The sequence below is a fragment of the Aedes albopictus genome, chromosome 2, assembly GCF_035046485.1.
Source record: "Aedes albopictus strain Foshan chromosome 2, AalbF5, whole genome shotgun sequence".
Taxonomy (NCBI): Eukaryota; Metazoa; Arthropoda; class Insecta; order Diptera; family Culicidae; genus Aedes; species Aedes albopictus.
The window spans coordinates 149,365,339-149,378,805 of NC_085137.1; the positions used below are offsets into that span (position 1 = coordinate 149,365,339).

The 13,467-nt window shown below is 41.4% G+C and overlaps 2 protein-coding genes across 4 annotated transcripts in view; both read right to left on the minus strand.

Moving 5' to 3' along the window:
- Positions 1-13,467, minus strand: part of LOC109420996 (stathmin) — a 241,252-nt gene that overhangs the window by 175,380 nt on the left and 52,405 nt on the right. The window contains exon 1 of one of the 3 annotated variants that reach the window (XM_029858859.2): positions 11,132-12,059. The exons of 1 other annotated variant lie outside the window; for it this stretch is intronic. In XM_029858859.2, the coding sequence (XP_029714719.2) occupies positions 11,132-11,207 (76 nt within the window). In that variant the 5' untranslated portion in view covers positions 11,208-12,059. Of the gene's footprint in view, positions 1-11,131; positions 12,060-13,467 lie in introns of those variants that run through there. One more of the 3 variants, XM_019695474.3, reaches the window with a different exon arrangement.
- Positions 1-13,467, minus strand: part of LOC109429299 (uncharacterized) — a 785,311-nt gene that overhangs the window by 112,285 nt on the left and 659,559 nt on the right. The gene's annotated exons all lie outside the window — the stretch shown is intronic.

A 13,467-nucleotide genomic window follows, 5' to 3' on the forward strand; every position in this document is an offset into this window, starting at 1 on the left:
CTAAAAAAAATCCTGGAGAAATCTTCACGAAATTCTGAGACATCCCTGAAGGATTGCCAAAAAGTATCCTAAAAGGAAATCGTTGAAGTAATTCCCAAAAAAATGCCGAAAGAAATTCCAGGAAAATCCTGGGGATAATCAATGAAGAATTCCTGTAAGGAAACCTCTCACTTTTCAAGGTTTTCTTGAAGGTTAAATGTTATGAAATGACTTTTCGTTCTTTTTGAAATTATTCAGAATCCAGAGTGCAGAGACTGTTTGCGGGGACTGAAAAGGACTCCTTCAGAATTATCAAAAAAAGTTCTTCAAAAATATTTAGAGGGATTCTTTCAAGATACTCAGGAGGATTCTTCCAGAATCCTGAGGGGATTTTCCCCAGAATCTTGAGAGGGATTTCCCACAACTCTAGCAGTAATTCTCCCAAAATCCTGAGAAGTAATCTTCCAGAATTCTGGGAATTTTTTTAATGGAACCCCTATATCTGTTTTACATTGTACATGGTTTAATAATAGGAAAACACAATAAGTTTTGGATAGTTTGGAACAGTTAAACGTTTTTCCTGCAATCAGTCCCAGGAGTCCAGATGCCGAAGATGGGCATTGGGCAAACTTCATCATGTGGCCCTTCCCAGCTCATGAAGAATCAGTACTTTATCAATTTTCTTACCTTTTCAGTTAATTTTCGTAACTTTTTCTACTTATAAACACTACCACCGTGAATACGAATCCAACCATGCCAGAGTCATGCTGATCGGTCCACTCGTTCTCGACTTCTGTTGCCTCAAAGGGACTTCAAACTCATTTATATATACACTCCCGTCCAAAAGTTTGGGGTCACCCCCTCAAAAACATGTCATTTTTTTAGGCCCATATCTCCGCCAATTTGCGTCCGATTTCAAAACCCTAGGTTTCATTCAAACGATAATAAGTCAAAGAAACTTTGAACATGATTTAAAAGAAACTTTTTCAAAAAAAATTGTATGTAAACTTAACCCAAAGTTGCCAAATTTTCTAAAAAACAAATATAAACTTACGGCAGTGTCGCTGGAAGTTGGGTCGACCAAATTTTAAGATGAGAGCGGTAATATGACCCATTTTCTATTATCTTTCAACTGCTTTTTACAGAACTTAGCTAAAAAATCTAGAAAAAAAGTTATTAAGTAAATTAATCCTTGATGTCGACCAAAAGTTTGGGGTCACCCCTCAATATGATGTATCGGCCAAAAGTTTGGGGTCACATCGTAAAACATGGAAAAGTGATTTGTTGATATCTTTGTCATCTTTCATTCAATTTTAAAGCTTCTTGGCTTATTTGAAACCAAATGAATGATACTTACTGCATAGACATTCAACCACACATATTTGTTGAAATTTACATACTAAACTTAACGTAAAGTTGCCTCATTTTTTGAAGCGTGGTAAAATGTGCTAACTTTACATAACATTTTTATATACAAAAATCGTTAAATACGTTTAGTTGAAGACATCAAACGTAAATTTAGTTAATTATCTTTGAAATGAGCCAAAAATAATTAAAATTGAACTATAGATGACGAAGATATCAACAAATCACTTTTCCATGTTTTACGAAAGTGACCCCAAACTTTTGGCCGATACATCATATTGAGGGGTGACCCCAAACTTTTGGTCGATGACATCAAGGATTAATTTACCTAATAACTTTTTTCTAGATTCTTTAGCTAAGTTCTGTAAAAAGCAGTTGAAAGCTAAAAGAAAATGGGTCATATTACCGCTCTCATCTTAAAATTTGGTCGACCCAACTTCCAGCGACACTGCCGTAAGTTTATATTAATTTTTTTAGAAAATTTGGCAACTTTGGGTTAAGTTTACATACAATTTTTTTTTGAAAAAGTTTCATGTTCAAAGTTTCTTTGACTTATTATCTTTTGAATGAAACCTAGGGTTTTGAAATCGGACGCAAATTGGCGGAGATATGGGCCTAAAAAAATGACATGTTTTTGAGGGGGTGACCCCAAACTTTTGAACGGGAGTGTATATAGATAGATAGATATATTGTCTATTATTAATATGCAGTTTTATACGTCACATGATGAAGTTTACCCATCCTCGGAATCTGGATACCTGGAACTGATTGCAGGACAAACGTTTAACGGGCTCAAACTGTCCAAATCTGTTAACAAAACAACATCATTGAATGAAACAACGTCCACAGTAATTTGGGGCGTGTGATGACTATAAAAAGGATTGTATATCGATTAAGACCATTTAGGTTTGAAATACCAGTTTTTTTCTTACACTGAGCGAAAAAATCACTTAAATTCTACTGGAAATCTTAAGTAGATTTTTCCATCTAACTTAACATTTGAAACATTGATGATTTGTTAGTGAAAATATTCTACTGAAAAAATCCAATGAACTTCAAGTTAAAATTTTCACTACTGAATCATATTAATTTAAATTATGTTTTTAGTATAATTGTACTAGTTTTTGTAATTATTTTTTCCGTTTGACCTATACTCAAAAATTTTGTTCATCTCCTTGTAATCGGAGATCACCAATTGGTTCTCTCGAGAAAGAGGAAACACCCAAATTCTCAGAACATATTGCCATCATCACATTCATGCATGGTTCGGTAGTGATGGGTGACAACAACACGCTTCTACTACTATCGGCTGCAGTAAAATCCACTTGAAAACAATATACAATTTATAATACGATACAGTGCGAAATTTCCAATATCGTTTCTATGGAGTTTCACTATGTTTTTAAGCAGGTTTCACTTAATTCATGTAAATCCTCTGAAAAAATAATTTTAATAATTGGCTTTTTCCAGTAAAATTGAAATGTTATTTCCTATCAGTGTATGTCTAAAATCAGGCCAAACATGTCTAAGGGTCCTATCTGCAGAAGAGAGGCTCTCTTTGATTTCCCTCTTTTTCGTTAATATATCAGCTGTTTATTTGTATTATTGTCTCCTTGCATTGAACGATGGTCAAAAGTATTGACTCAAAACAAGCATCTTTTGATTTGTACTGCAAAAATAGTTGAAAAGTGTACCATTACATTGCAATAATTGAAAAAGAAAGTGAACAAAGAGAGCCTCTCAAATGCAGATAGGACCTATTGAACTGTTTGGTCTGAAATAGCAAATTTGAATGAAATATTTTGTTTTTGAAATAATTCCGGAACCAGGGAGCCATTTTCAAAACTGCTAAAAAATCCTTAAACGCTGCTTGTATCTCAGTTTTCTAGGAAAACATTGAAAAACAAAAAAAATGTTATATACCAACGAGCGTTTTTCCTATGCCACTTACACAGTCCATAGAGTGCCCCCATTTTTCCACCAGAAGAGTGCATTCACTATGAGTCAGTCTACAGTCCCTTAGTTACAACATTGTCGCCGCCGGTTACGGCAGACAGTCGGACGACCGGCTTCGGTGGGTCCCGAGCAGTATACCAAGAAGAATAGTATTGTTGGCGACAAAAAGGATGTGCAGTGCAGCGCCGACGAACCTAGGCTCCCAGTCAGTAGTTACAACAAGGCAAATGAGGATGACGGCCAGGCAAGGCAAGGCGCAAAATCGATGCATTTTATGGCTCCTCCATGGCGGCGGGCGCTCCTACAATACCTAATGGTGGTGATGGTGGAGCTTTCGTGAGTGAATGTGGATAACGGGGGTATAGTTAAGAACTTCTCTCGGTGTCGCCGTTGACGCAGCCGTCGCCGCCGCCAGGTGAGTCAGTTTTTCCGTTTTTCGCTCCATTCGGTACATAAAATGCATAATTCATTTTCCATTTCATGGGTTGTAGCGGGAAACCGAAGTTGAGGCGCCGGGGGTCGTCGAATAAAAGTTTGGGTGCCGCCGGGCATAAAAGTGGCTTTTTTGGAATCCCCAAAACAAGGACGAAATTTTGAAGGAGTTTGATGCCAAAAGTGGCCTTACAAAATGAGAGTTAATATTTTAAGAAAAGTATATATACACGGAGAGCGAATTTTGCAAAAAAAAAACATGTTTACGTGGTATCGTGTACTCCAGCTCATACTATAGAACTTCTATTATTAACTGGTAACACTTTCAATTTCCGAATAGGTACCTGGCAAACAGTCGTGCGAAAACTCATTTACCTCCAACATTAGGTCAGGCTGATTCAACCTAAACTGTTCGCCAATTAGCTCCAATAAGCTTATTTCTAAGGATAAAATCTCTTATCTAAACTGAGCGCAGTACAAACCGAAAAACATCGACCAAGCATTCCCTCACGAATAATAGGAACATTAGTAATCCAAACATCCGTAATTGCATAATTTTCCTCGCCAGCCAGCCCGGGTCACATCTTGTTAGGAAATCCTCGTCCTGGCAACAGCAGCAGCAGCCAGGCGTCGCGCCGCATTGCATGACCAAAGTTTATTTCGCCACCGAAAACATTGCGCGAGCAAAAAGGTACCGTTGTCATACCCGGAATCGCTGTCGTCGTCGCCATCATGTGATTCTGGTTTTGCTGAGCTTCTTTTATATACCGGCTAAGCATCCACCACATCAACGAAGGAATGAGTCATTTGCCGGTAACTGTATTATTTTTTCGAGGAATAGCTCACATAGGGTTTCTCGATGGGGGGCGCCTAGTGTGTTTTATTTAATGCTCAGATATGAGATAAATTGCCAAGTGATGAATCTTTATCATCCATCATCACATAGGTAGAATGTAGAAGTAAATTAAACGGTTTCAGTTAATCGATTTAACCGACCTCTTAAAACGGCGGTTTCTTAAGTCTTTTATTTAAACGAGACTCAAATTCACCTTTTGATTACTTAAACTTTTATCGCAGTTTTGAGATGGTTTCTGGAGAAACTTTCGAGCTATAACTGTTTATTTAAATGTGGTAACAATTGACCAAAATCGAGGGGTCCGCAAAAATGATTGTGGCTTTAACTAACGAAGGGTCCATCAATTTGAGTAACCAAATGCATCTTCCTTACTTTTTTTTACTTTCAAAAAATCGCCACTTAAAAAACTTTTAGTGACAAGGTCTAAATACTGGTTCCTTGTTCAGAATTGTTAGGTAAAATAAATAGCAATTTTGAGTTTTCAAACAGTTTACGAAAATATCAGATATTTTGGGAATAGCTTAACCCTTGAAACGCCAGGGCAAACTTTATATTTTTAATCGGCTGGTCCGGACACGTGAATTTCCCGTGCTTTGGCCCAAACTGGTCGGCTTTCGACAGCCGGGTGCGGAACTCCGGGATATATTACCTGTAGACATTTCCATTGAAATCGCTAGATGGAACAATTTCCATCTAGAAAAAGCTTCATAGGGAAACCCAGAGATAACCTCAGCTGAAACTCCTGGAAAAATCTCCAGATGAAATTCCTAAAGAAATCCCAAGAAGAAACTCCTGGAGGAAACCTTAGAGCGAGCTACTGGAAAAAATCCCTTTAGAAACTTCCATTAAAATTCCTAAAGGAAATCCCAGATAGAATAACTTCTATTTAAATCTTCAGAGGGAACTTCTGGAGGAATCCCCAGTGGGAAGTCCTGGAAAAATCATCAGAAGCAACACTTGGAGATACTCTCTGAAGGTACTTTCATTGAAACATCCAGGAAAAAAAAAACTCCAAGGAAAATCTCCAGATGGAAGTTACCTTGAAAAATCCCCAAAGGGATTTCCTGGACAAACTTTATAAAGAAACTTTCGACCAAATTACCAGAATGAAGTTCTGAAAAATTTTTCCTAAAAACTCTTGAAGAAATCCCCAGAAGAAGCTCCTGAAGAAACACTCAGAAGGAACAGCCATCTTCAGAACGAATTCCTCGAGCAATTCTCAAGAGACCTCAAGATGAGAGAGGTTACTACTGGAGGAATTCTCAGAAGGAATTTCTGGAGGAAACCCTGGTACGAAGTCGTGCAGAAATTCCCAGGGGAAACTCCTGGAGGAATCCCCAAATGAAAATGTGAGGTTTTCGCTAAAAGTTTTCCTCCTACAGAAGTTCCCTCTGGGCATTGCTCCAATAGGTCTCTATGGGAATACTTCCAGGAGTTTCCACGGAGAATTTCTTCAGAAATTCTTCTTGTGAATTCCTTGGATGCTTTCGACTGCTGGGAGTTTGTTCCGGGAAACTTTTTCGGCTTTCAGTCTTTGTAGAATTCAGAACTATAGCATGTTTTACGTCCACCGATTCGATTATAAGTATATTCAATCATTTTCAATGTCGATTCCTCCAGTAGTTTTCTCTTATGATTCTTTCAGGGTTTTCTCCGGAACTCCGGATGATTCTCTCAGGGGTTTCCGCCAGGAATTTCTCCTTGAAATTGCTCCAAAAGTTCCCCCTGGAAATTTCTCCAGGAGTTCTCTCTCGAAAATTTCTCCAGAAGTTTCCTCTGGGGATTGATTTAGTAGATTTCTCTGGGGATCTTATCAAGAGTTCCCTCGGGGGTATCCTTCAGCAGTTCTCTCTGGGGTTTCCTCCAGGAGTTCCCTCTGAGGATTCCTCTGGGGATTCTTTCAAGTTTGTTCTGAGGATTCCTTCAAATGTTTCATCTGGGGATTTCTCGAAGACTTCAGAAGAAATCATCAGAGGATTCCGCCTGGAATTCCCTCTGATGATTTCTTCAGGCTGTTGATCTGGGGATTTCTCCAGAAATTCCATCAGGAGTTACCTCTGACATTCGCTCAGGAGTTCCCTCTAGGGATTCCTCCAAGGTTTCTCCTTAGCATTCCTTCTGTAGATCTTTCTAGAGAATGCTCCAGGAATTCCCTTTGGAGTTCTCTCTGGAGACTACACCCTTTGGGCATTCCTCCAGGAGTTCCATATCAAGACCAACAATTGAAAAGGTTGCATCAACATTTTGTAAACCAACATGTTTCTTTCAACTTGAGGCCTTTTGAACTCCTCCCACACACATCACCACCACCAACAGAAAGCGCCACCATCAAGCTTTCTGTTAATGGTTGTGAGAGGTTGTGAGATGCGTGGGTGAATCCCAGATGGCCCTAAGTCGACAGAAACGTGTTTGTTCACGCAATGCTGATGCGGCCTTTTCAATTGTTGGTCTTGATATAGGGATTCCTCCGGTAGCTTCTTCTGAGAATTCCTAAGAGTTGCCTCTGGGTATTTCTCTGGAAGTTCCCTCCGGGGATTCCTCCAGAAGTTTCCTCAATAGATTTCTTCAAAAGTTCACTCTGGGGACTCCGCCAGGAGTTTGTTCTAGGGATTGCTTCAGGAGTTCCTTCTGGGATTCTTCCATGAGTTCTCCCTGGGGATTTTCCCTGGAGTTGCCTTTGGGAATTCCTCCAGAAGTTTCCTCTGAAGTTCACTCTAGATATTGCGACAGGAATTCTTAAGAGTTCCATCGGAGGATTCCTTTGGAGTTCGCTCTTGGGTTCCTCCAGAAATTCTTCTTAGGGGTTCCGCTAGTTTTTTTTTGGAATTCCGCTAGCAGTTCCATCTGGAAATTTCTCCGTGGATTTCCCAGCAGTTTGTTCAAACGGTTTCTCCAAGCTTTTTGTCGAATGCATCTTCCAGGTGATATCTACAAATGCCTCCAGATTTTTTCAGAAGTTCCTTATGAGTTTATCCCTCTAAGATTGGCTTTTCGGTCCGGAAAATTATGAGCAAGGTGATTCTATTACATCCGACGTTTCGGCCCTTCGTTTGGGCCTTCTTCAGGGAAGTTATAGGGACCGAAACGTCGGATGTAATATAATTACCTCGCTAATATTTTTCCGGACCGAAAAGCCAATCGTAGAGGGATAAATTCTGCCTATCAGTCGGTCGTTTCCACAATTAGTTATTTATGAGGATTCCCTAGGATTGTCACTTTTAAATTCTATCTGGAACTGGAGTTTCTTCTGGAGATTTTTTCAGGAGTATCATTTGGGAAATCCTCCAGGTGTTTTTTTTCTTAATATTTCGTCAACAGTTCCCTGTAAGGACAGTTCCCTCCAGGAGTTGTCTCTGGGGATTCTTCCAGGAGTTCCCTCGTCAGATTCCACCAGTAGCTCCCGAAGGGGCCTTTTCCTCTGGCCTCTGGGGTTTTTAACAAGAGTTTGATCTGGGGATTCTCCAGAAGTTCCCCTCTGCCGATTTCTCCTGCAGTTCCCTCTAAGGATTTCTGTAAGAGTTCCGTCTAGGTCCTCTAACGTTCTTTCTGGCGATTCCTCTGGGAGATCCCTCCATTTATTCTTCCAGATGCTCCCTCTGGAGTTTTCTTCAAGAGTTCGTTCTGGGGATTCCAACAGGGATTTCTCCAAGAGTTCTCTCGCGGGATTCCAACAGGAATTTCCTCTGGAAATTTCTCTAACAGTTCCATCTTGGGATTCCTCCTGGAGTTCCTTCGAGGAAGCCTTCCTCGTTTGAATTCTCCAGGAGTTCTCACTGGGGATTTTGCTAGTCATGTTGATTGTTGCCACGAAGTTACCATGATTACCGTTGGCCACTCCGGGAACCTCCGAGGTGCGTTTACGGGGGAACCAATAACAGAGGTCGTTTACGGTTTCGCATCAAATCATGCCGTGCGACAGTTCTTTCTTCATGATTTTTTGTGGCCATGCTGATAATTATGACGAAGATGATCATGACCACCGCTGATCACTCCGGAAACCTCCGAGGTGCCCCAGAGAAACCGCTAACAGGGGACAATTGCACTTTGACAAGAAAACATGCCGTGTGACGACTCATTCTTCATGATTTTTGGTGGTAATGTTGATGGTTATAAAGAAGTTGATCATGACCACCGTTGGCCACTTCGGGAACTTACAAGGTAATCCGGGGGAGCGGCAAAAGGCTATTGCGACCATTTGGTCCTAAACTTCTGTTCTTTTTTTCTCATCCCATAACAAAATTTAGTGTTGAACGGTGTAATAGTAGTTTACGCAACAAGGTGCAGAATGAAGATCGAGTTCTGCACCGAGTTGCGTACAACGTTTTTTGCAATTGCATAAATTACCGCTTGAGGTTAGTTTTTAACAAAACTTTTCCATCAAACTGCACACTGATGTTCATTGCCATGTTTAAGAAAATCTGAGTATAGCAGGTTATACTGTGCAGTTGTCACAATTTTTCAAAACTGTGTCTAGAAATCATCAAGAAGTTGATCAAAACTGAAAACAGTGCTGTAATGGTTCATTACGCAACGCAAATCAGTGCTGTAATGAACCATTACAGCACTGTTTATTTGGTGTAGGAAAGTAGGCCTTTTCCTGTCAGATTTGCGCGAGGTAAAACAGCCTATTACGATGAGAAACTGCAAAAAAAATTATCGACTTCCCACAAGATTACGATAATCAAGAAGTCTTTCGGGAAATCGCAAAAAAAAATCTAAAAGACATGCAACAGATTTTTGAAAGCAAAACGACTTTACACTCTGCCATTCAATTTTCTAAAGTTTTGGTTGGAAGCTCTTATTGGGGATCTGCCATAATCGCTTTCAGGAACTCAGCCATTGAGCAAGGGAAGGAATACTTGTTTGACAATCGTTGCAGTAAGAAGCCGTTGAATCCACAGCATCTCCACAGTTGTCTTAGGAATGAGTAATTGTTAGTAGGGTGCAATTAAATTAACAGAAGAAAACAGCGTATGTTTATATTATTCATATAAAATAGATTAAGGGGTCTCTAGTAAGCCTAGTGGTTAAGACTATGGATCGCCAATCCGGAGACGGCGGGTTCGATTCCCGTTCTGGTCGGGACTCCCTGGACATAGTGCATCATTGTACTTGCCAATGTACAAATTCATGCAATGGCAGGCAAAGAAAGCCCTTCAAATAATAACTGTGGAAGTGCTCAAAGAACACTAAGTTGAAGAGAGAGGCAGGCCGAATTCCAATCCGAACGTCGAGCCATAAAGAAGAAGAAGAAGAAGAACAAAATTGATTGAACACATTTTTCGAATGAGTGTAATCAGTTTCGTACCTTTTAATTCCGCCCTATGTTGCTTATCCTTTGACAGATACGCGTATTAAATATGCGAACGAAAAACGAAACGAAATTGTCGACTACCACTTGTAATCTTCATCAGTGTCAGTTATCCACTCCACAGATTACAAGTGGTAGTCGAAATACGCGTATCTGTCAAAGGATAAGCAACATAGGGCGGAATTAAAAGGTACGAAACTGATTACACTCATTCGAAGAGGGTATTCTGCTTAGAGGGTTCGAAAAGTCGGTACAAGATTAAACACAGCAACATATATTACTGTAATCTTGAGATATGCTTCAATCGAAATTCACCAGTCACGAAACATCATAACTTCTCGCAAAGCATATGGCATATTAATCCAATTTTCTCCCAACCCCGAAAAGCACCGATTGACATTGGCGCTACAAAAATGAGACATGCAAAAAGCATCAGCTGATATACGCACACAGCATAACTTATATGGGGGTAGGTAACTCCAATATGGAACAAATTTTCCGAAAATCACCAATGGAGCGGCTAAACGGCTGACATTTGACTGACTGATTTGTTCCTATCCTGGACTCGCAACGGGGAAATGTTGGGAAAATGTACTCGGCACCTTCTACCCAACAGGGCAGAACCGGGGGGCAGCATGGATGACATAATTCGACGTCGACCGAAATGCTTCTTGAATTCCAGGACCCTTCGGCGAATGCGTCTCCAAGCGCAAACCATGACACCGTGTGTGCGGAATGAAGCAGATCCTTATGCTCCTCTTCGCCTACCCATAAGAACGCGGTTGGAGCAGCCGTCATCCCTTCAGCAGCCGTTCGCTACGCAGCTTCGGGTTTGAACCGTTCGGGTAGCCTACCAAGCCGAGGGCGAATGGATGAGTCATCATCCGTTGGACGATTGTTTGCCAAACCACCCGGCGGTGGGTCATCCACGGATGAGCTTTTTGAGAGGCCTTTGGTTGGGAAAATTATGCAATTTTTGCAGGTATATGGCACATGGTAGAGGATCCTGGATACATTTGAAATACAGTTTGACATATCGGAGGTATCTTGATTAACGAAATGTAGAAAAACGCATATTCTGTCCACAGTTCTTAATTGAGACGAATACTATTGAACAGAATAGAAGTTCAAACGAAGTTAAAAAGTTACCCAAAGAGGTCAAATATGTGAGCGGCGTTCAGGATAAGGACGAGAGGAAAGGATTCTTGGGAAATGGAGATGGGCTGACTTACCTGCCGGTAGAATGGGTGCTCGGCACGTGTGGCAGAAGCACTGCATAACCGAATCTCGGACTAATCCAATCAACATTTTGGCTTTCGAAGTTTGAGACAACTGATTGAAATTACCGATAAATCACTAATTTACCACTGGAGTTAGTTGATTTTCTTCACCACTTGACAGAGTCTGCCTATTCCGTGTGCGTTTTTCTGATTTTTCACCCGACAGGGTTTCTTCTCGGTTTCGCGTTAACGTTCGACGACGACTGCGGTACAACTGAGCCAGACAGGATCTACGGACACGTATTCTCCGTTTGAAGCAAGCAACTCTCGCTCTCACACTGTAGGAACAATACGCTTCTTTTCTGTTGCCGAGTGCAATTTGCCGAAATGTTAGACTGTCACTATCACAATCTGTTTTAAACTTTCTGTTGAAATAAAACTCAATTCCTAAATGAGCTCGTTCTCTATGCCAGCAGTGCTTTCACTAGAACAATATATCACGAAAAACTCACTACCGTACTGCAACAAAATCCTTCAAATTCCAACTCTGCGTAGAAACTCAGGGCGGGGCACACATTAGCTGCGGAAAAACTTTATCCTGTTAAAACCGTCGAACGCTGTTCTCCGTGAGCTCTCTTCTCTGCTCGCCTACCGGTCAGGACGAAAAGCCTCTCTTCCGTTTTTTTTTGCCGTATCCCACTTCCAGCTAGGCTTTTCCACTGCTGCCACCACGTGTCTCCTCGTAATCTCCTTTCTCCCCCAACGTCGGGTATCCTGCCAATGCTCAGTATCAAAAGCGATTCCTTTGGTATAACCTTTACCGATTCTGCAAACGAGGAGTTCCGTTCAAGTCAACTTCTAAACAGGGACTGCGCCGTACGAACTCACCGGCAAACGGATATCGTCCCTCAATCGGCCACAGGATTCCGAAGCTAACCCGAATCCGAACAGGATTCTCGATTCTCTCCGCGCTGCTCTCCGTCACACACGCATCGAAGCAGTCAGCCGGAGCTGCGTTTTTCACCTCGTCCACCCAACAACGCCCACCCCACCACAGCAGCAAAGTTCGAATGTCCTGTGCAGCCGAAGACGGAATGTGGAAAAATCAATACTACATCATATCCTTGAATAGGCCAGGAATAACTCAGACAACACCACCGACATGGACGGAAGACGGTGCTACTGCTGCTGCTGCTGTTGTGTGGCTTTGCACAAACACATAGACCAACAATGCGAAGGAAAAGCCATGCTGAGAGAATGGAAACTCTCAGCTTTTCCTGCATGTCGTGCCGGTCTAGATGGGTTTTCCTCGAAGCGAGAAAAAAAACGAACCCTTCGCGTAAAGTGGAGCCTTCATCAGTCGGTTTGGTTTTTGCTCAAACTGCTGATTTTTTTTTCTCCTTATATTGAATGCGAAAATTTAATATGAAGTTTGTTGCTTTATCGCACTGGTAGTGCTGCCCCTGTTATGTGTACGATAGTATCGAGTAAGCAAAAATAGTGGTGGCCACTGGTGTCGTCGTCGTTGTAGCCGTCGCCGGCTGACATGCGGTTTGGGGTTTTATTTGGGGGAGACAAGAATTGAAGTCATTTTTTATGCATTTGTTTTGCACCGGCTTCTATTTGGAAGGGGGTGTTTTGCAATCAACGGCATTGAGTTGCATATTTGTTGAACGTAAGAGCAGATTTTAGATCAATTTGGAAGCCACGATTAGGTTGAGAGACGGGCTTGGTGGTCTAATGGCTACCGCTTCTGAGTCATATGCAGAAGGTCCTGGTCCAATCCTTGGCCCGTCCTTTTCCTTCTACTTTGTATCTTTCTATCCACTTTCTTTATACTGTCCTCTCTATACTTATATACTACTAATACATGTTCAATGTTCATGTGTTCATAGCCATCGCTAGAACCAGAAACGGTAGAAAAGCCGTTTCCCTTGCTTCCAACTTTCACAGCAAAGTGTCAATCTATCAGATAACGTCTACAAGTTATGCACTCGAGCGAACTGTGCCGATTTAGCTTCAAGGTAATAATCGCACTATTCTATAACTTTACGCCTGGCATCCACGCACCAATGTGTGAACCCTCTGTTTACCATAGCCCACCAACACTCCGACATCCACATGAATGTGTGCAGACGCAGAAATATATTCGGTCTGATGTGGATACAAACAATTGCAAACATCACTTCCTTCCCCTTCCCCACATTGACCTGAAACCCGACGTGGCAGGCGCCATTGTCGCCTAAAAATAGTAGATCACCAACGCTCACACCCTGAAGGTGCCTACTAGTCCCCAGCAGATAATCTCATTGGTTCCTTGTGTGAGTGTAGCTGGTCTGGCGATACTG